Genomic DNA, 22,458 nt, shown 5'->3' on the forward strand with positions numbered 1-22,458 from the left:
CAATCTTTTCAGCACTGGAACAATGGCATTGTCACAGTTGGTTGCTAGCAGTACATGGCTACATCCTGTGATATTTCTGTGTTGTACTCCAACATAAGGGCATGCTTGTGGAACTCCTTCCAAAGCTATTTGCAGAGTGTGTAACAGCAGGAATGCTGATATGCCTGTGTGTTTCTGCCTCTGCCAGGCCTCATATACTCTCAGGTATATATTTGAACAGCCTCAGTGAAAGGTACATATAAGTGAGATACACCTGTAATATATTACAGACATATTTCAGTTGAGACTTTCTTGGGAATCAGAGCATATGTATTACTACACCTTTTCTGATGTGCAAGCAGTGTCTACTCTCACCTATTGACATTATTCATTAAGTGTGATTCCCCACTTTTCTGCCTAATGTTAGTACTTTTCAGAGTGATTCAGAGGGGCACAGCTAACATTTGTTTACGAATCAGGGACATCCCTGTAAAGCAGTCACAGTTGGGAAGTCTGGTCTCTGCCCTATTCAACTTTGCCAGTGTTTATCCTGGTCTGATACTGTGTGGGGTTTGTAAGGTGCTACTGTAACATTATTCCCTGCTAGAATGGCTGGTTCTGTTTTCACAGTCATGTCATGCAGTTCCACAACAACTGCTGGTAAAGACCCACAGAACAGGATTTGTGTTATGCCATTCCTATTTTCCATTTACATTCCCTCATTGTAATGCATGATATATTTATTTCAGCACCAAGTCATTTGTATAACTGCTGTGGCTTAGTGGTAATTCATGCAGTTTATTCTGTCAATGGTCTGGGGTTCAGGACTGGCAGAGGTATTTTCTTTTGCTGTTGAGCAGAACAAGGACCCTGACATAGAGTGACTAAGGCACTTTTAAGCAGTTGTAAGCGGGTTTGCGCAGGTTACGGTGACGCTTACTGATGCTTAGCTAAGCGCACACATGCGCACACTTGCTTTAACCCGCTTACCGCTGCTTAAAAGTGCTTACTCCCGCTAACCCCCGCGCTAATTTCTTTTAAAGAAAAGAAAATGGGGAGATAGAAAAGAGGTGAAAAAGGGGGCACAAAGAGGGAAAGACAGTAGGAAAACAAGCTCAGGATATGCAGGATGGGTGTAGGGAAGGTCCATAGCTGCCCATTACTTTACCAGCAACAGCTGTGCATATGCAATACATTTGGAGTGAAATTTGAAACCTTCCACCCCTGGGAGAGAGGTGAGGACAACAAAGTATGTTGTACTGCCAATTATAATTATCAGTTTACATGTCCAGCGGACATGTGTGCGAAATGGACAGCTATGTATGGGGCATAATTATTTTGTGGGTACAGATTGCCCTTTTTTTTTTCAGGTGAGAGTGGAAAGTGAGGTAGAGGAAGTAGGTATGTTTGGGGAGGTAGGTTGGGGAGGTAAACAGACAAGACAAACAAGATGCATACAGGGGCGGTGTATGCATGGGGTATACATGGGGTGGGTGAACACAATTGACGGGACGGATGTTTGGAAATTGCAAGCCAATGAGCCCACAGGTGGTAACAGTGGAACTGAGATCCCCACCCATGTGCAGTCACCACTGCACCTTCACAGCCCCAAGGGTGGCTGTGCTGGTGACTGCATAGGACGAGCAGGCTCACCCGTGTGATGCGCCACTCTTGTCGCGACCTGGTGTAGGGGATCAGCGACTGAATGCTGGATCTTCCTACGCACCGCAACCCGGACCCTTCGAAGGGTAACAGGTGTCCCTTCTCCGCCCACGCTTGCATGGGGGGGTTGAGCCCCATCCCCTGCAGCGCTTCCACCTGAAGGTGGCATAGGACCAACGGAGGAGGGGAGCCCGGGCTGGGCACCAGACCTGCTGGTGCCAGGTGCACTCGCCAGCTGAGGAGGTACAGGTGGGTCCACTGGGACCGGCCTTCCCATATGTTCTGTGATTAGGTGTGTTTAATTACAACATAAATAACAGCATTCCAGATTAGTTGTAACAGCATGCAGTAATAATCCCATTAACCCAACACACCAATGTTCCAATAGTTGAACATTAAGCATAACACATGCATATATTGAACGACAGTGGACATTCCAACAGCATGCAGGGATGATTGGTAGCAACAGGCCACCATGATTGTGGTGTTTGAACAGGGCACATGCATCAAAGTGAATGCAGATATTTATAGAACAATAGGACATATGTCCCAACAAATGTTTGAGATTACATATACCCAATGAGGTGTGGAATTGCATGGTTTATGCACATACAGTAGGGTGTAGAAAGAAACCTCCATTAACATCTTATAAGTACTTTTAGTCTACACTACATTCCTATTCACTGCAGGTGTATATCCCCTACATGTATTATTACACTTACCAACATGCTTTAGGTTGTGTAATGGGTTTGGCTAATTCATTATATACCTGACCTATATCTGACATACTAACTGTCCAAGATGCAGATGTTACTGCTACATATTTCTTGATTTTATTTATATTTCTTTATCAACATATCTGGATGTGTTCACATGACATTTTCAGTTCAATTTGTACAGAACCCTGCATTTCTTGTAGCACACTCACATTTCTGGGGAACAAATTAACAAGCTACTCATGTGCCAGATTTACTTATGCATGCCAGCCAGTAACTGACTGTTGAGGACTGTATATATGCTTCACAGCTACTAGCACTTCCATCACCCACTTTAGATGGGACTGTCCAACTGTGGGTTCCCAGCAATCATTAAAACAGTACTATTTGTATAATGCAAGGGTACAACAACATTTCAAAGTAAGTGACACAGACACACTCCAGGTTTTATACCTTTATTAACTACATTACACACTTTTCCACAGGCTCTCTCCTTTATTTGATATTACAGTGCATGTGGAAGACATATTCAGAACATATTATACCTTTCTTAATAGGTTAGAGCACTCTTTTTCAGGCTCGCTCACTTATTTTATATGACAGTACCTGCAGAGATATTATTCTGGACATATTTTACCTTTCTTAATGTGTTACTACACTGTTATTCTGGCTCTCTGACTTATTTTATATAACAGTACATGCAGTGGACCTATTCAGGGCATTTTATGGCTGTATTATTGGACTACAATACTTTCTTTCAGGCTCTCTCCCCTATTTTATATAACAATACATGCAGAACAATCACTAACCTGCCTGGTGGTGCAGCCTCAGCAGCCTATCTGCATAGGCTTGCTGATTCGCAGCACGGTCACCTGCAGCTGTGAAGTAAATGAAGGGATATTGAGACATACCTATCCATTATACAGACTTAATTATCATTTCTTACATACTGCATTCCATGGCTACCTACTCAGTTGTGGGGCATCTTGCATCCCACAGGCCTCCTGTATCCATTGGTTCAGTAGGTCCTGCTTCTGTCTCTTCAGGTCTGCATGGTGGTGATGGACCTGCTCACCAGTCCGAGGAACACCTGTGACACTGGTGAGGTCATGAGATAACCAGTTCCAAGCCTCTGCCTTGTACTCCATCCCTTGGAACTGGCCCTGCAGGAGTCTTGACTCATGATGGTGGACAAGAAGCCAAACCATGTATTTCAACTCCTCGATGCCCCAACATTGCGCTCGGAAGCATGTACCCTCTCCAGCACCAGTCATTCTAACTGCAGATGTGAGCTACAATCATTTATGACTAGTATTCCCGCCTATGGGGCTTATATATGCTGCATTTCCCGCACTTTTTTGTGATTGGCCATTTTTGAATATTCTCGGCTGACTGCAGACCTGCTTAGTAATGGTTAATCTACCATTTATAAGTACATGTATGTTAACATTGGCTTTTTATCCTAAGCTATCATGGCTTAGTGGTTCAGTACTTTTATTATGGTGCAGAGAGTCCTGGGTTCGAACCTTGTCATTCATTTTATTTTATTACTGTCCAGACAGGCTAGGGGGTGTGGCTGTGTTTAAGCAACTTTGCTCTACGTTGCTCCACGTTGCCCTACGGTGCGCTGGTTGGTGCGGCGTGCACATCTGTGCAAACTGATTGTGCTGGGTAAAGCGCTATTTAGCTATGGGCAACTTTATTGCGCTGGGTAAAGCGCTATTTAGCTATGAGCACCTCTATTGTGCTGAGTAAAGCGCTGCTGAACTACGGGCACCTATATTGCACTGGGTATAGCGCTGCTTAACTGCAGGCAATTATATATCAGGATCCTTTATAAATATATATTTTGTTCACTGATACATAGGCCATTTCACTGCTTTTTAGTAAAATTGTATTCATATATGTCAGGAATTATTTCATATACTAATTTAAAACATAAAATAGAAAGGGGAGTGGTGGGAATCGAACCGTGAATGCCTCTTTGTGCGAAGGCTCTACCACTACGCTATTGCTATTTGGCGTAATTTGCATAAACTTTCTTTCTTATGCTCTTCCATGTCGGGATTGCTAACTGCAGCTAAGCAATGGGCACACCCGCTCACACACGCGCAAATACAGGCACCTAATTTGGGAATTAAAAAAAATAAAATTAATGTTTTACTTTTTATAACTGTGATGGGGGTTTACAATGTCAGGGTGTGTGGTGTTGGGTGCATGGACATTTGAGCGGACTCGCTCTTGTGTGTTTACATTTTGCATTTCGGACACTTGCAGGGGCGTGGACATTTAGACTGCTCGACAGTCGGACACGCCCCCTGCTTTCCGGCATGGTCCGTGTTTGACTTGCGATTGAGCCAGCATGCCCTCATGAATGTTCATGGCACGCTGACATCATACTGTTTAACTGCGGCCTCCGGGTAAGACTTATTTAGTCTTACACAGAGGATTCGTGAATCCGGGAGTCCGTTTTGCTATTTGCCGAACGGTACTCAGTTACTAACGGAGTACATTTCTGCAAATAACACTACTCTTACTCAGACAGGATAGTGTTTCCTGGATCACAAATTTACTTCATTTGCATAGCTTTCAGCAGCAAATAAGGTAATTTGCATAACCTAACACTGTCCGTGCAACAGTAGTTTTAGGAGCTCTCATGCATGCCCCTGTCGGCTGTTCCTGGATCGCTCGGCAGACATATTGGCTGTCTGGAGTCTTACTCTACTCTTAGACTCTGTGCAAGCCTTCGTGAATCTGGCCCATAGAGAAAAAGAGAGTTTTATATGTTTTATATTTAAGTATGTAATATTTATCTCTCATGCCAACAGATAGTTAATGAGATGGATAAGCTCATGGATACAATATGTGTTTATAAAATGGGCAAGAAAAATTGACCAGTCAGTTATAATTTACTTGTGCATCAAGTCTGTAACTTGGAAGTTAAGATGTCCCTTCGACACACACTGACTTCATCAGATATAAATTAATTGGCAGATTCAGTACAGGTTCCCCTTTACAAGCAAGAGGCTAGATTCCAAAAGAGTTGTTTTCAGTGTAAGTCTGTCCTGATTCTGAAATACATGCATTCAGTGTAAAGGACTTACTTTGGTGTAAGTCTTGTCTATAAACAAGCTTGCACAGGGGATTAGATTTCAAAACAACTGCTCTCAGCCTGCACTCAGAGTAAACAACCACTTATACTGAAAGCAAGTGTTTTGGAACTGGGCCCATTATGCCTATCTTTATTCTCAATGAACAACCTGACTTTGGCCCTATCAAATAACATCACAGTGCATGGATCACTGTAATTCCACTCAGAAATCAGGAATAAGACAAGATATGTTAAACACCTTTCTTACATCAGAAAGATGCTTAACAAGCTTTTGTTAAGCACCTCTAAGTGCTGTTATGCTTTAGACTCAAGTTAAAGTTTAACATCAGTCAGTGCTGGCCAGCACAGAGCAGCAGCAGAAGATAAAACATTTTTAAAATCTGTTAGAATCTTCATTCTGTCACACTTTTTAAACTTGAAAATTATGGCAGAGTGAAGTATTTAACTGTGTTAAAATCCGTTAGTTCCTTGCAGAGACACTATCACATCCATAAAACCAGATGGCGTGACAGATACTTAAACCAATGTATACCCCATTTCTGGAATAGTCTGCCCTTACCATTCAAGAAGAGCACTTCCCTACTAACTTTTAAAAAGCAGTCTGGATGATGGATGGGTTTCTACAAATTTTCACCAAGAGTGTGGAGAAAGTCTACTTGTGGCATGTGATGGCTGATGTGGCTGAACTGCTTGATGGTCTCTTTTGGCCATAAGCTTATTAAGAAACTATGAACATAACAACTTTCCTATGCCTTAATGGTTGCATACAGAAACCCACAAACCTACATACAAGCATGCACACATACACACACACACACACACACACACACACACACACACACACACACACACACACACACACACACACACACTCATGGAAAATATCAACTTGCACTAAGCATATTCAGTCTATAAACAGAATTAGAAAGTGGTACATCGTTTGTTGCAGGTATATATCTGATGCTTGTCATTTTATATCTTGCAGTTTGTGGTGACTATGTTCTGGACCCTATACCTCTATGACCGAGAATTGGTATATCCAAAATTGCTTGACAATTTCATACCACAGTGGCTAAACCATGGCATGGTGAGTGTTACAGTTCGTTTTCCCAAATGTTTATAAACAGTAGTTACCAGAATGTAACAGAATGTCAGTCTAGCTTATTAGAAGTTTATCATAATATGAAAGAATGCATTCTGTTCGTGGACAACAGATAATATTTTCTGGCTTATTAAGTTACTTCATTCAATTACATTTCTTCCACTGGCATTAAGAATTGTATTTCAAGATACATTTTTAACATTCTTAAGTTCTGACATTTACTACTGTAGGAATATTATTATATATTGCTTTTTAACTTCACACGTTTGTATATAACACATTTATGCAGCTCTTATTTTTATTATTGTCTCTGTTATTGTAAGATAACTGAATACAGAAAATTATGTGTTTCCTCGGTCAGTTTGGGATTCAGTAAAATTTAAATTTTACGATAATGTTCTTGTAGTGTGAAAAATACTTTCTTGTAGATTGGATTCTTCAGAGTTAATGCAGCTTTGCTACATATACTGGATGGATTTCAGTATCATCAGAGATAAATTGTGATTCTCCTTCAAATAGTTTATTATGAGGTAAAAAACAATTACAGTCTTATAAGGACTATCCTGTAAAAGGGTTTCAATACTCTCATGCATTTTGTTTTCAAAATAATGGTAGAAGAATATGCATTGCAGGTCATCATTACAGAAAAAGTGTATTTATTGCTTTGCAAAGCTGTGAATTGCTTAGTACAAGGGCAGTGTTTGTGTTTTAATTTGGTTATAACATGATGGTAATTTTTTTATTACTGCAATTTCATTGTAGGCCATATTAGCAAAGCATACTTCTAGACTTATTTTCCTCTATATAACACTCAAATTGGAAAAGTAAGCATAACGATTAAAGCTGCTATCTGTACTATTATTAAACTTATGACATAGAAAGACACAGCAGCAAGGAATGGGGCTTAATACATGATTTGCATAAAAGACTACACAGTGGAAAAGAGGAGTTAAGTCTCATTCTAACTTAATGCACAAGGTGCCAGCAAAATAGTTTATCAGAACTAGGCTTCACCCTAAAAAGTGCAGCATGAATTCATTTTTATATTTATTGATTTATTTGCATTTGTTTACCAGGAAAGTATGACTGAATCACATCTTAAGAGAAGGCCTGGAGAGAAAAGCAATTACAACAATTTACAACAAGATAGTAATAGGCAGTCCAGAAAAAAATAAATAAAGCACACTGTAATAGACATTCCAAAAACAATTTATAAAACAAAACAGTGTAAAGTTATATTATTTTCTACAGACAATAGTTGGATATTTAAGGCTATATATAGTAAAAGTTATTCAACTATATATAAGTATCAAAAGATTAATTAATATTATGATACATAGTGTGGGGAGGATATTTATTATATATAAAGTAAATACAAAAGGAGCTCTACGTTCTGCATAAAGAGACCCTTGCAGAAGAGAGTTTCAAGGAAATGTGTGCAAAGAAGGTTGTTGTAAAAAATACTAGCCAGATGTGATACAGCAATGTCTTAGGAACATTTTTGAGAAAGTGAGTATGCAGGCACTTTTTAAAACTCGAAGAGATTATTTATCCTATTTACACTAATATAAGCATTTAATTCCCATCACTTTTTAACAAAAAACATACATTTGCAATTAACTTTGCCATCCATACTTTCATTCACACCTTCATTTTGTTTCTGCACTTTTCTTCTGACTAGCTTATGGGAAGACAATTATATGTGCATTGGGGTTGTAGGTGTGACTGAATGCATGTGTGATATGTAGGATAGACCTGGTAATCCACCTCCCTTTCCTCCTTTGCCTAGAAAATTCCAAGGGTAGTGGCGGCTGTCTGTCAGATCAACTTGTGAGAGTAAAAGAAACAGAGCCTATAAGAGCTCATCTGTTAGTCCCTGTCTGCTTTTTGGTACGATTTAAATCATGATAATTTCCTTTAGACTCTTACTTCCTTCTAGTTGGATTTCATCTTTCTGTCCATTGACATGCATGTTCCCCAACATATGTATGGCAGGTCCCATGTCCTAGCCAAAGTTCTACTGGCAGGTTCTACATCTTTTCAGATCTCCTGATAGGTCCCACATCCTGTCAGTCAAGCCATTGACAGGACTGTCATCCTAAAAAATAAAGAAGTCCTAAATTGCTGATTGCCTGATCTTTGTTATCTTAACTAACCCAGCCTTACCTGCCAGGGTTTCTCATTCTCAATTATGTTTAACATTAACCCATGGTAGGTGGTTGGGATGTTGGCTGTATCCAAACACAGCGGAAAGAGGACAAGACCCAAGAGCTGCACTTCATCATATATCTTGTTGAATGTCCTTGTGATATCATCACATTGTTCATCTCCTTACCTGACTGACCTCATCATCTCTTCCAAATGCAGAGCACCGACTGATGGATCAGTTATGGTCATGCCACGGGGGACCGACATACAAATAAACTGATATCCTTCATATGTAGGTATTTGTCCAAGTTCCCATGATACAGACTAAAAGTAAACTGACCTATTCCAATACAGGCAAGTAATGCGGTGGGTCAACAATGTCAGTTTACTTTTTTAAACACTTCTTTTGTTGACAGCTGCATATACACTAAACATAAAATATCAGCTAAAGTTTAGTTTATTATAGCTCAATTAAAATCTTATGAGAAAAGCATCAGGGTATTTTTATTTAATGAAATCCATAAACAGTAATTTCCTTTATTTTGTTTTTATTAAAAGCATGCATCTGTCTTTAACTTTGCTATACAGACTATCATTCACAACTTCCATTACCTTCAATAGTTTTTCCTTAACCAGTCAGTGAGATATCTTTATTTTGTTTTTGTGTTCCTTCTGAAGCATTTTCATCCTCCTGCATCCTCAAGGCCAGTCCCACACATACATGCCAGTCTATCAGCCCATATTTAATTAATACAGACCCCTTGAAGGATTATGTTCAGCAGCTCTCTTCCATACATGCCTAGGAGCAATAAATATCCATACAACATGGTGGTCATATACTGTGATTTGAAAAACAGCAAGTCCTTAATAATCCAGTGATGGAGGTCTACTGTCAATAGATTTACAGTGCAATTTCCCCCAGATTTTATCCATCTATGATGCCTTTCCCATTGGCTAAGGAAAGTCCATGGTTGGTTCCAGTGCATTCCTTTAACACCTTGCCATAAACGTTTTACTTTCTTGGGATCAAACATCAGGAACAACTCTCCAGACATTACATTTGCATGATCTTCTCCCACATGGACTGCTGACCTGCAGAGGCAGAAAACAAAGTTAACTACCAGTAGTAATGTTGGAGTAATGGATTACAGCATCAGATATTACCATAAATTGTAGCCCAGTCTTTACAGACTACTTAAGTCTGCTTTTGATTGAGATGCTTGTTTAGATAATCAGCTAAGATAAACCCCGATCTGTTCCCTTTCTTGTCTGCTCGAATCACCCAGAAAGACCTGTTCTTTTAGATCTCTCGTGATCAACTTCCTTGTCGCTTGCCTTTCTTTGCAGTAGTTAAGAAGAAGCATTAGCATAAGCCTTATCTGTGGAATCCACATTCTCTTCCTATGTAAAGGCCTAATGGAACATAAGCTGCTGTCATCATATTGTCTGATTGTTACATATTTCACATTTCCAACTTCTCAATCTTGCTCCTGCCTAATCAAATCACCACATTGTTCCTAACCTTTGCGTCTACCCCATTCCATTGGCTGTATTTCTGCATTTGAAGTCTCCTCAGTACATTCATGAATTCGTTTTAGCATCTGATTATTGCCAAACAAGTAATACTCACCTTAAATCCCAGTCTTGTATAGTATTTCTTCTTAAAGATAACTACTTGTTGACTCTATTCCCAGCCAATGACCAAGCTGCATTCCTAACAGAAGCACAAAATTTATGCTGATCTAATGAGTCTAATGACTGTTCCAGGTGTCTGACTAACCCTGTCATACATAATAATAATAATAATAATAATAATAATAATAATAATAATATTTTTTTTAGCTTTAAAAATAATTTCATTCTCATAGGTTATCTGTGTTCTGTGATACTGCAGTTACTGTAGTTGTCTATAAGATTTTAAGCATGTATGTTTAATCTAGCATTGGTCTTACATCATTACTGGCTTATGCTTATATTCAGTCTTGTGACATTAATGATATATAACATGGTGGCAAAATTTTATTTTATGACACCTTGATTTTTCTTCCTGTCCAGCACACGTTTGGACTTTATTTAATAATTTTGAAGAGATTTCTGCATTTTTGTGTATGGACATCTGACTCAGACATGTGCCAGTTTGCCCAGTTTGTTTTATGTAGGATTACATTGAAACATTGTAAAACTTCTCTCATTTTTGTAATTTTAACAACCATATAATTAAAGACTGCAGCTTTTTTACTGCAAAACATTAATGTTTTCTGTCATTTGCTTCTTGAGAAATTACTACCTTTATCATTTTGTCTCAAAATGTCTGTACTTCATCTAACATCGTTACAGCTACACAACATCTTATTTAAGTATTATAAACTGTAGATTTACTGCAAGTGAAATTACTGATAAGCCTGAAAAGAAATCAGGTGTGCAACCTTCCATCCTGTTGCAGATGAAATGAAAAACCTTGCTTGAATGTTATGCTTATGTAAATGAGTTCAAAAACTGAGCAAGTAAACGTAAGTTTCGTAATTTACATGATTTATTAATAAAAGAAAGAATTGTCTGGTTTATGTTGAATAATCTCGTGTTGGGGGATTACTAAGTGAGACTGATTAAACACCAGAAAAAAATGTATTCTAAGTGTGCAATATGAGTGAACTAAATCGATTGGAGATAGAGATGAATAACACCAAGGACTTAATGAAGGATAAAAAAATGAAAATAAAGGCAAACCCTGACTTTACTATTAATTATAAATATCAGGCTGGTTATTCTTATTAATGAGGTAGAATAAATAAAAACACACAAGCAAAAATAAATGCATTCTGGTACCTAGACATAACTATAGCAGAATTAAAATAAAGACACACATAAATCCAAAATGGTAGCCAGACAAAAATGTATAATTAGAAAGCATGCTTTTTGGGACTTTCAAGCTTGAAAAAATATATCATAAAGCTCAGGATTAAAAAATGAAAATTATGTTGAGGTTTTAATTATTTTACCAAGATGTATAAATTCAGAAATAAAATACAAAAATCATAGATGTGAATGTTGTCAAAGTAGACAGAAGATTCAAAGCTGAAATATTTGTGGGTATAATAGTACTCCATAAGTAATGCAGTGTAAATGCTACTAACTGCAGTGATAAAGTCTTTCCAGGAGCAATAAAATTACAAGGCTGGATATTATTTTTAAACTAGCTACAGGAGCAGAATATAATAGTTATGTCTCTGCCTGTCTGTGATTCCATGTGTACTTTGCTCACTTATTTGGATCATAAACTGAAAACTATATTGAACATTATTCTGACGTGAGAGTACAATCATAGAAAATACAGGCTTTTTGTATTCTTACTATTCAAGGCACCATTAATCAACCTAACATTCTTAGTTGTATTGCTTGTGAAAAGCTGGGCATGATTGAAAGTATGTCATAGAGACGTATCTAAGAATATTAACAAGTAACTAATTAAATTGCAGATTTCTGGTAACACACAGGTATGCAGACTAGATGTATCTGAAATTAAAAAGCATGATAATAATTTCAATCTAAAAGACTGCCAAAACCATGAAATAAATCAACATATATTCGAAAATATCCTTTGTGTTTATTTCAGACTTCTCAGGATTTAGGCTTACGCTGATTGAAAGATAATGAATTAAACAATATGTACATCAAGAATTCAATGTTTGCATGCATTAAAAAAGTTAAGGATAACATGCATCATGAAATGAAGTCCCAAAGCAAAGATTGTTACTATCAGAAAGTTCATGTACTCTCTGGAACAACACAAAATCACTTTCTTAGTTTGAAACAAACTGGTCTACAGAGACTGAGTTTAAGTCTGAATCCAGAAAATTCTGAAATAAACAGAGGACTATATTCCAAAATAGTTGCTCCCAGTGTACATTTGCCCTGATTCCCAATGACTTGTTCTCAGTCTAAGTGATTTACTCTGGTATAAGGGCTATCTGTAAACAGACTTACAAAGAGGGTTATATTCCAGAACAGCTGCTTTCAGTCTGATATCAGTGTAAGTGATCACAAACACTGAGAGCAGTTCTTTTGGTATTGGGCCCAGATTGAATATTTTATAGTATATGCTGATTTATTTTAAGACTTTGGTTTTCTTCTCAGAGAATATAATATTAAAATATCTCTTGTTGCTGCTCCTGGAAGATATGCTCTGAAAATAGTTACTATGGCTCTGATAGAAAACTGAACACAAATTAGAGAATGGATTCTCTAGGCTATTATTGTAGAAACAACTGGATTGATAGAATGGGGAACAGCATAGTTACTCTAGTAAAGCCAGGCTAAATAAGAGTCTGCATTAAAGCACAATGTTTAGATATGTGTGTTAAAAGGTGCACTACCCATAGAAAACTACATAAGAAATAGTCTTAGACATGCCTAATGGCAGTAGTAGACATAAGGCAGGACTTTTTCCAAATAAAACTGGGTAAGAATAACTTGAGTGTGTGTACTTTAAGTACTCCTTTGTGTGAATATAGATTTTTGAGACTGCCATTTGGTATATTGCGTACATTTGAACATTTCCAAGGGCAGATGTTAAGTTACCAAAATTATTGAAGATTTACGAAGTATGGTGTATATCACTGATGTCTTATTTGATTGGGATTTCACCATGTAGGAATATAATTCTAGACTGATCAAACTTTTTGTCAGACTGCAATAAAAATAAATAAAAGTGAATAAAACTAGATATCAGATCTCTATAACTTTATCTTTAATATAAGGGCTGCTTTCTGACTGCTGATTTTCTCAAACCTGACTATGAGAAAGTGAATGTATTTATTGAAAAGCCTTTGTATTGGTAATATCAATTTATATCATAACTCATAGTCCTAGCATATTTCAGTTTTGATTGGTTATTTATTAGTGAATTCCAGCTCAAAATTCATTTTATGGGTCTGTCTCAACTAATCTATGCACAAGACTGAACAGACAGACATAGTGGCAAAACATTTACTAGAGGGATCTTATTATCCACTTGACACCTCTATCATCATCATCAACCCCCCTTTTCCCATTTCTACATGAGCTCAGGGAGTCATGTCAACTGTTGCCATCTCTCTCTGTTCAATGCCATTCTCGTACCTTCTTTGACATTCATGCCTGACCATCGCACATCTTCTCTCACATGATCACATGATCCATCCACCTCTTTGCTGGGTACCTTCATTTCCTTTTGTCTTCTTCCTGTCTGTCCCAAATTTCCTTCACCATGTTGTCTTCTGCTTTTCTGCACATGAGTCCAAACTACTGTAATCAGTTCTTTTTAAGCTTTTCTGCAATTGACGCTACTTAGGCTTCTGCTCTTATGTCCTAATTACTTAGTCTGTCCCACATTGTGCAGCAGACCACCCATCTTAGGCACTTCATCTCCATCACATCTATCTTCCTCAACTGCTCTGTTTTTTCTGCCTAGGTTTCTGTAGCATACAGTAGTGCAAGATACACCACTGTTTGGCACACCTTACTTTTCAGCTTTTTTGACATTCTTCTGTCATACACTACACCTGTCATTCTATGCCAGTTGGCTGCAGCCCCTCTGATCTACCTTTGACTTCCTATTTTAGACTTCCTTTATTTGTAGCAACCCCTCCCAGATACTTGAAGCTGCTAACCTGTCCCACTATTTTCTTTTCTGTCTCCATTCTCAGTACTTCTGATTCCCCCATTCGCTGACATTACAACTGTCTTAACTGTACTCCAGTTCATCCCATGCACTTTCAGTTTTACATTTCATTCCCCTGTCATTTGCTGAAGTTGTTGCTCAGAGCCTGCCTGTAATACCATGTTGTCTGTATACAAACATTTTTTAAACAACTTTTTATTAATTTTAAAACAAAGATTGTACAAAATTATTTAAAGATAAACAGAACAAAAACAAAACTATTTACAGATATCCACAACAAAATCAAACATAGAAAACTAAATCATTAAATGTTATCAGGTAAATCACTTAATTCTGACCAAAAATCTAAAGTGGTGAGTAATATTTGAAGTTCTCATTTTGGCAGTTGAGAATTATTTTTTTTTTTACAGACATATTTTTGCTAAAATTAATGAATCCAGTGAAAGAAAGAATAGTTTTACAGCTCTAATTCTTTGTGACTATTTTTGCTATAGTTAAAATGGACCAAAGGAGAGGAACCTGCACCCCAGGAATGGAGTCCAGAACTGGGGTATTAAATAGTAAATAAATGATCTCATGTAGTTAGAAATTATATAATCTTTCCACAAAGCTTGGACAAAATTTTTAGAATTTAACCCAAAAAAAGAGTTATTATTTTAAAATCCAATATCATATGCAACTAATCTACATTAGATACTTCATTACACCTCCAACAATTAATTTCCCCATGGTTATATATTAAAGCTGCTTTATATGGAGTTAAAAAGGCTATGTGAAGTCATCTGTATTTATATATTTTCCAATAAAAAGAGGAAGTAGATTTTCCTGCAGATTTAAGAATAAAGCATTTATCTTCATCAGGAAAGGCCTTCTCATTAATCTTAGTTGAGTAATTCCAAAATAATGGATCTATGGAACCAAACTCTTCTCTTATTATTTTATAAATTATTGATTTATATGATTTATTCTTATTTGAGTTACTATTGTTTCTGAAAAAACCTCAAGTATCTTTGGAATATGTTTTGTTTGAAAATCCATGGAGATTTTGATTTTATCACTAACATATTTTTTACAAGATTGTACAGTCAACCAATTATTATTTTCTAAACAATGGTTTGCAAGAAGATAATCTGTATTATGTAATTTATTTCCAATTAAGAATTGATAAGAAAATATTAAATTTGTATCTCTAAGGTCTAGCATTTTGTTTATATTAAAAGTTTCCAAACAACCCACAGTATTTGATATAGGGAACAATAAAAACAATAAATCTTTAACTATATAATTAGAATTCATTAATTTTTAAAAATTTATAAGGATGCAATCAGTAGAGGAATAATATTTTTTTTTTCTTTTCATTTAAACATAAGACTTTTCTGATCCAGTAAATGTATTAATTCCAAGTTTATATAAAGATTCTACAACATAGTTGTTATTATTTATTAATCTTTCATGAATGGATTTCTAAGTGGATTGGTAAGATGAATTTAATCATAGAGATATTGTGTTGAGAATTATTGATTTGGTATATAATTTAACATTTAGAAAACTTAATCCACCTTCTTGCCAACTTTTAACCAGCAAATCAAAGGATATTCTTAGTTTATTGGGGAACCAGAGAAAATTATGAAGAGTCGAATTTAATTTCTTAAAGATATTTTTAGGCGATAGAATATTTATTGATTGTAGATAAAAGAAAGTATTTTGGTAGGGTTATCATTTTTTATCAAAGTAAGTCTATCTTCCATTGTAAAAAATGTTCAAATGAATTATTTTAGTAACAATGTCTATTAAATTACTATAATTTACTGCTGAGTCTTTTACAGTAGATTTAATTAAAATTCCAAAATAATTAATTTGTGAATTGTCCCAAATAAACTTCTTATATATTCTTAATTATTAATTAATAAGTAACGTTTCTGTTTTATCATGGTTAATCAAAGAGTTAACACTTTTTCAAAGTAATTAATAGACGTAGATACATTTTCTATTGAAGCTTCAACATCACCACTTGTTTTTAATGTCATCTGCAAATAATTGAATTTTACAGGAATAGCTTTCATCTATTGAGCATCCCTGAATTTTGCTATTATATCTAATACAGTTTACAAAAGGTTTAGTATCTAGAGCAATTAATACAGGTGACAAGGGGCAACCCTGTTTTGTACCTTTTAATATTTTGAAAGAGCTAGAAAGAAAAGAGCCAATTTTAATAAAAGAGAATGAATTACTATATAGATTAGTTATAAGAATTATAAAATCTAGGGAAAATTCATATTGTTTATGTACTTTGAACAAATAATTCAAACTAATAGAATCAAAAGCCTTATTTATATCTATACTTTTTATAGTTAGTTTATTTTTGTTTTTATTAGCCAGCTCTATTAAATTATTAAGCCTAATAATGTTATCCTGAACATTTCTATGCAGTATAAAACCAGTCTGAGCATCTTTTATTAATCCTGGCATAATAAGGTTCAATATTTTTATGAGAATAGATATACATATTTTATAATCAATATTTAATAATGAAATGAGATGGTAAGACGAGTGTAAGTTAGAATCTTTATTTGGTTTCAAGATATGAGATATCAGGGAATGTTTAACTTGTTCAAAAACTTTTAATAGGATATTTGAAATATTGTCATTGCCTGGGAATAATTTGTATAATTCTGGGATTATACCATCAAGACCAGGGGCTTTATTTGGTTTAAGATTATTAATTTGATCTTTTAACTCCTTAAAAGAGAATGATTTATCAATTTTGGATCTTTATTCTTTGATTAATGCAAACCTTATATTGTCCTTCTGAATTGACACAGATGGCAACAGTTAACAAGATATCCCGAGCCCGTGTAGAAAATGGTAAAAAAGGGGCTGATGATATATATATATATGGGTCTAGGACTCTTGCATGAACGCACTTTTCACCGAATCATGAATGGGTGGGCATACTTACTTGCTTTTCACCGAAGCAGCATTTTTGCATACGTATGCCTGTTGTGCCAGTCATACTATGGTGTGGATAAGGGAAAATTCACTTTTCCCCACTGTAGTGCAATCTCAGAGTGAGAATATTAAAGTAGGGGTGGAGCCGGGCTTGCCCCCCTGAGTAAAAGTAGATTTAATGTTTGTTTTTTTAACACACTTTAGTGAAAGACCTTTTTTGGTGAAAGCACTTTCGCTAAAGTGTGTTCGGTGATAGTGGATTCGGACTGTTGAACTTTCATTCAACAGTTCTAGAGCTATGTATATATATATATATATATATATATATATATATATATACATCTATATCTATATACACACACACACACACACACACACACACACACACACACACACACACACACACACACACACACACACACACACACACACAGCCATGACTGACACACTTTTATTAGAATACTTGACTTCTATAAAAAGTTGCCAAAAATAAACAGGAGAAAGACATTTTTATTATTTGGTGTCTACCAAAACCATAGGATAAAATACTTCTCAGAGAGTGAATTATGATCAGGTTGTGATCTTAACAGATTGTTATGTATATTTGAAATACATTTCATGAAGTCCACGTGAAGAACAAAGCTCAAGAGGAGAGTTTCTTGAAGTTCATTTTGAGAATACATAATACAAAATATGAGAATATGGTCAGCTCCTTGATCATAATTCTTTACGGCACACACAGCTTTCAGTTATTTCATTATAGCATGATGCACTGGTTAGGTGCGTTGCATTATTGGAAAGAATTTTTTTCCGTCCTTGTGTTCTGCCTCTGAGAATCTGATGATGACAAAAAGAATAAACAGCATTGTTCATAATCCTTGCTCAACACCAAAAGTAACATGAAATATGCCATTCTGACCATTCTCTCACATCTGTAAAATTGTACAGCCATAACTATTTTAAAGTTAACATTAATGCTAAAGTCAAATATATAGTTAAATAGCCCAATTCCTTGGCACTGCAGTGGCCACTCACCAATCAGCCTACTACTAGAAGCACTGGTCACTGTGAGGTAGATATCCAAACTCTGGAGCAGTGTACTACCATTCACTCCAAAACATGTCCAACCTTCTGCCAGCCAAAAGGAAGGAACTGAATAGCAGTTTACTTAGTGAATCCCTCTTACTCTGCACCATCCTAACATTCTGCTCACAGCCAAAACAAACAGAAGGAATGGAAGGAGGGTTTCCCAAATCACAAATGACAAAGAGGTCAAACCATCCTCAAACTCAGCTATAAATAGTGTCTCAAAATGCTTCCGTCATTGTACCTCACTTCCTGAATCTACCCTATCCAACAGCTCTGACATCATCCCTAACTTAATAACTCTTCGCTCCCTTTTCCCCCACCCTGCTTCATATAACATCTGCCTAACTAAATATCTTAAACCCTACCTCCCATGCATACAAATCTGGACAAATACTTCTGCAAGCAAACTGTATGTATGTGTTACTCACAGAGGAAATGATGATTGATACTGGCATGTCACTGAATTACCATTAACTATTGAGAGTGCAGATCAGCACTTTCCTACAGTAGTTAATAATGGCAGCCCATGCATCTCATTGGCAAAGGCAATCTCCTGTTCACTCTCACACACAGACACACAAACACATATAACACAGTCCACAGAGCTCCTCTTGGTTTGGTTACCTTGCCTGAGATTTACACTGACTCTGCTGCATCTAAAGCCATCTGCTGCTAAAAGAATGAAAATACGTATCATTTTGCACTTCTGCTGATGGTTTTTATTGCATTTCATAAGAATTCTGTATTAATTTTTACATTTCTCGCACTTTAGTAGAGTTTAAAAGCTGAACTGTTTCCACTGCTGCTGTAGTACTTGCTAACATTGGGTCTGCTAGTTTTGCAGGAAAGCAATATCTAGATTATGTGGTTTCCCTGCACTTGAGCTCTAAAACCAGAATTTTTACATTAAGAGGGTTTTTTCACTGCTGTCTTGTGACAAAAGTGTGCTGTAGCAAACCTATCTGAGTTGAAGGCTTCTGGCTGAAAGCTTATTGTGTATTTTCCTGATTGGTCTGTAGGCCTTGCTGTTGTAAACCTTGTTTTTCTGATTCTGTACATGCCCAGTGTTTGTGTGGGTTTGTGCTGAATTCCTCAGAGCTTCTCTTGTTTTGGCTACATTGCTTGAGATTTACACTGAGTCTGCTGCATCTATAGCCATCTGCGGCTAAAACAATCAAAATAAGTATCATTTTGCACTTCTGCTGTTTGTTTTTACTATGTTTCATAAGAATCCTGTATTAATTGTTACATTTCTCACATTTTGGTACAATTCCAAAGCTGAACTGTTTCCACTGCTGCTGTAGTACTTAATTACATTGTGTCTGCTAGTTTTACAGGGCAGTAGTGTCTGGACTGTGTGGCTTCCCTGCACTTATCTCTAAATCTTATCTGAGTTGGGGGCTGCTGGCTAAAGCCTTATTGTGTGTTTTCCTGATTGGTCTGTCAGCCTTGCTGTTGAAAAACTTGTTTTTCTGAAGCTATATAAGCTCACCTCTCATTGCAGTGGCGGTTAGCAGTGCCAGGTATAGACGCAAATGCTATCAAGTTAAAATTTTCATTGGATAACTATCTCTGCAATTTTCTCCAGTCCTCCTGCTGTTCTAGGAGCATCTGAGCTGCACAGGGAGCAGCATTGCCTTGTTGGATGGCTACACTTCTCACTGAGTATAATACCCATTCTTTGTCCATGTGCTATTATCCCAGACCAGTCAAATCTACCCACTCTTCTGCCTGGTTAAACCCATAGTAAAAAAACTAAAACCATGGAAAGATACTTTCCTGCTATCTCTGTGACCAGCCTGGTGGACATAGGCATCCTGTAGCAATTGTCTCATGTATACCGACAACCACTTAATTCTGAGGCAAACAAACACAGTATGTGAGAGATCTAGTTACATTATGAAAATTGAGACACAAGTCAAACATACTGACAAATCAAATGATAAACAGATTGTCAGCACACACATCATTTTCCTCATTAAATAAGGTCTTGACACAAAAACTCACATATGCATAGTTACTCATAAGTAACTTAACAAAACCTCAGAGGCCTTCTGTATGCTTCCCCACAGAAACCACATGCAAACAAAATATGTCCCCCAGAGATTGTCCCTCCTCTGGAATAGGCTTCCTACTCACATTAAGCAGAGCCCTTCCCAGACCATCTTCAAGTGCAATCTGGAATGATAGATGGGAAATCAGAGCTTCACTCCTGGAGGTGGTGCCCATGTCCCTTATGGACAGAGACAGTCTATAAAACTAGTCAAAACTCGACTTGCTGACCTTTGTTATCTTTCCCCTAGGGATAGAAAATTGGGTATAATCTGGGTAAAACTGGCTAAGCATGTAAGGGCTCTTGAGCCTTTAGCCTAGTAATCTCCTATGAACTTGTGAACATAGCCCATACCTGTTTCTGATCTGTCAGAATGTCTGTAATGTCTTCTTTTATGTTGTTCCTGCCCTAGCAATTCACAGATAATTGCAGTCAGTCAGTAAGGCCAGATTTTATAGTTTCATATTTATCATGTAGAAGCTGCCCTGCAGTGCTAGGTCTGTTGCTCTATTAATGTTTTAAGTGACTCCCAGTCCCATTTCAAAAAGTCTCCCTGGTGGCATCTTATTTTCCTCTCAACTTTGTTCTGAAGCCTTCACCCACACAGACACACCACCATTCTGCTAAACTATCCCTGATTTTACAGAATGGTCCTGCTGTTGCCTAGTTAAGGACCCTGTCCGTCTCTCTCATAACTCATAAACTGCTGCAGTCTTAATGCATAAGATTCTCATTAGATTATAATAAGACCCTACATTTACTTATTAATCCCCATGGTGGGTTAATGCTGCTGTTTTCCATGTGATGGGAGCAGGGTTTAAAGCCTTTTTGCCACTTATTTTTCTTTTATGTAATGCTACCATTGTTATGTAGTGGGGCACAGAAGACTAATATCTTTGATGAAAGGGTGGAGGGTTTGAGTCTATCTTGATGCCTTTAATACACCCTATTGATATTATCACTGCTGTCTAGTGTTCCATGCCATTGACCCTTGACCCCTGTCATCTTATTTTTTTTAATAAGTGCCTTTCAGGTACTATATACAGAATATCCCTGATGGCTAGTGTTTCCCTGACCCTAAATGCCATTAAGGCTAGTTATTTAAGAGTTATCCTTGGTGTCTAGTGTCTCCCAGCAACAATGTTGCAAGATTTGCTCATTAGTCTAGGGGACCGCGCAGGTATCTCAAAAACAAGGAGACCCTCAGGCCCACTGGAATAAATGGCAGAACAACAGGGAATAAAAAAAGTGCTCCTGAGGTTCTCCTTACTTTTGAGTTTCATTTGTAGTTTCAGTTCTTTGGAGAGGGTGTGCAGGTATGGCAGACACACATATCTACACACACCTGCACACACACACACACACACACACACACACACACACACACACACACACACACACACACACACACACACACACACACACACGCACACGCGCACACACACACACGCACACACACACACACACACACACACACACACACACACACACACACACACACACACACACACGCACACACACACACACGCACATATACACACTCTTACCTAAACTAATCCCCCAGTCCCACCTACTGTGACCACCATGTCAGACACACAATAAAACATACACTGTCACGTGCAGTCTTGCACATGCACACATGCACCCCTCCCCCGACATTATTGGTCCATTAAACTCCCTGGCACTTTCCTCTACTGTGATGGCTGAATATGAGCTTTTGGGCTTGTTCAAAGGCATAAATGGCCAAAAGCAATCATGTTACCTTACACAGCTGATGCTTTACCACAGGCAGTTCTGAGGAGACCACATATGGGCTAATTAGTATATGGCTGTCCCCCAAAATTCCACTTTAGCATTTAGCATGGCCATGGAGACAGCCCAGCATGGTATTGCATGTCTTTGTGCTAAAGCACCGTGGTAGGGCTGTGTATATGGAAAGGTTATGACTACTCTTGGTAACATTTCTGAATTCATCCCAAAATTTAAAGA

General features: G+C 37.2%; 1 protein-coding gene across 1 annotated transcript in view; it reads left to right on the forward strand.

Moving 5' to 3' along the window:
• Nucleotides 1–22,458, forward strand: part of AIG1 (androgen induced 1) — a 1,942,198-nt gene that overhangs the window by 616,061 nt on the left and 1,303,679 nt on the right. The window contains exon 3 of the mRNA XM_044060096.1: nt 6,455–6,556. Within this exon, the coding sequence (XP_043916031.1) occupies nt 6,455–6,556 (102 nt within the window). The remainder of the gene's footprint in view (nt 1–6,454; nt 6,557–22,458) is intronic.

Source organism: Protopterus annectens, chromosome 1.part0, assembly GCF_019279795.1.
Source record: "Protopterus annectens isolate FY-2018-M chromosome 1.part0, PAN1.0, whole genome shotgun sequence".
Classification (NCBI taxonomy): Eukaryota; Metazoa; Chordata; order Ceratodontiformes; family Protopteridae; genus Protopterus; species Protopterus annectens.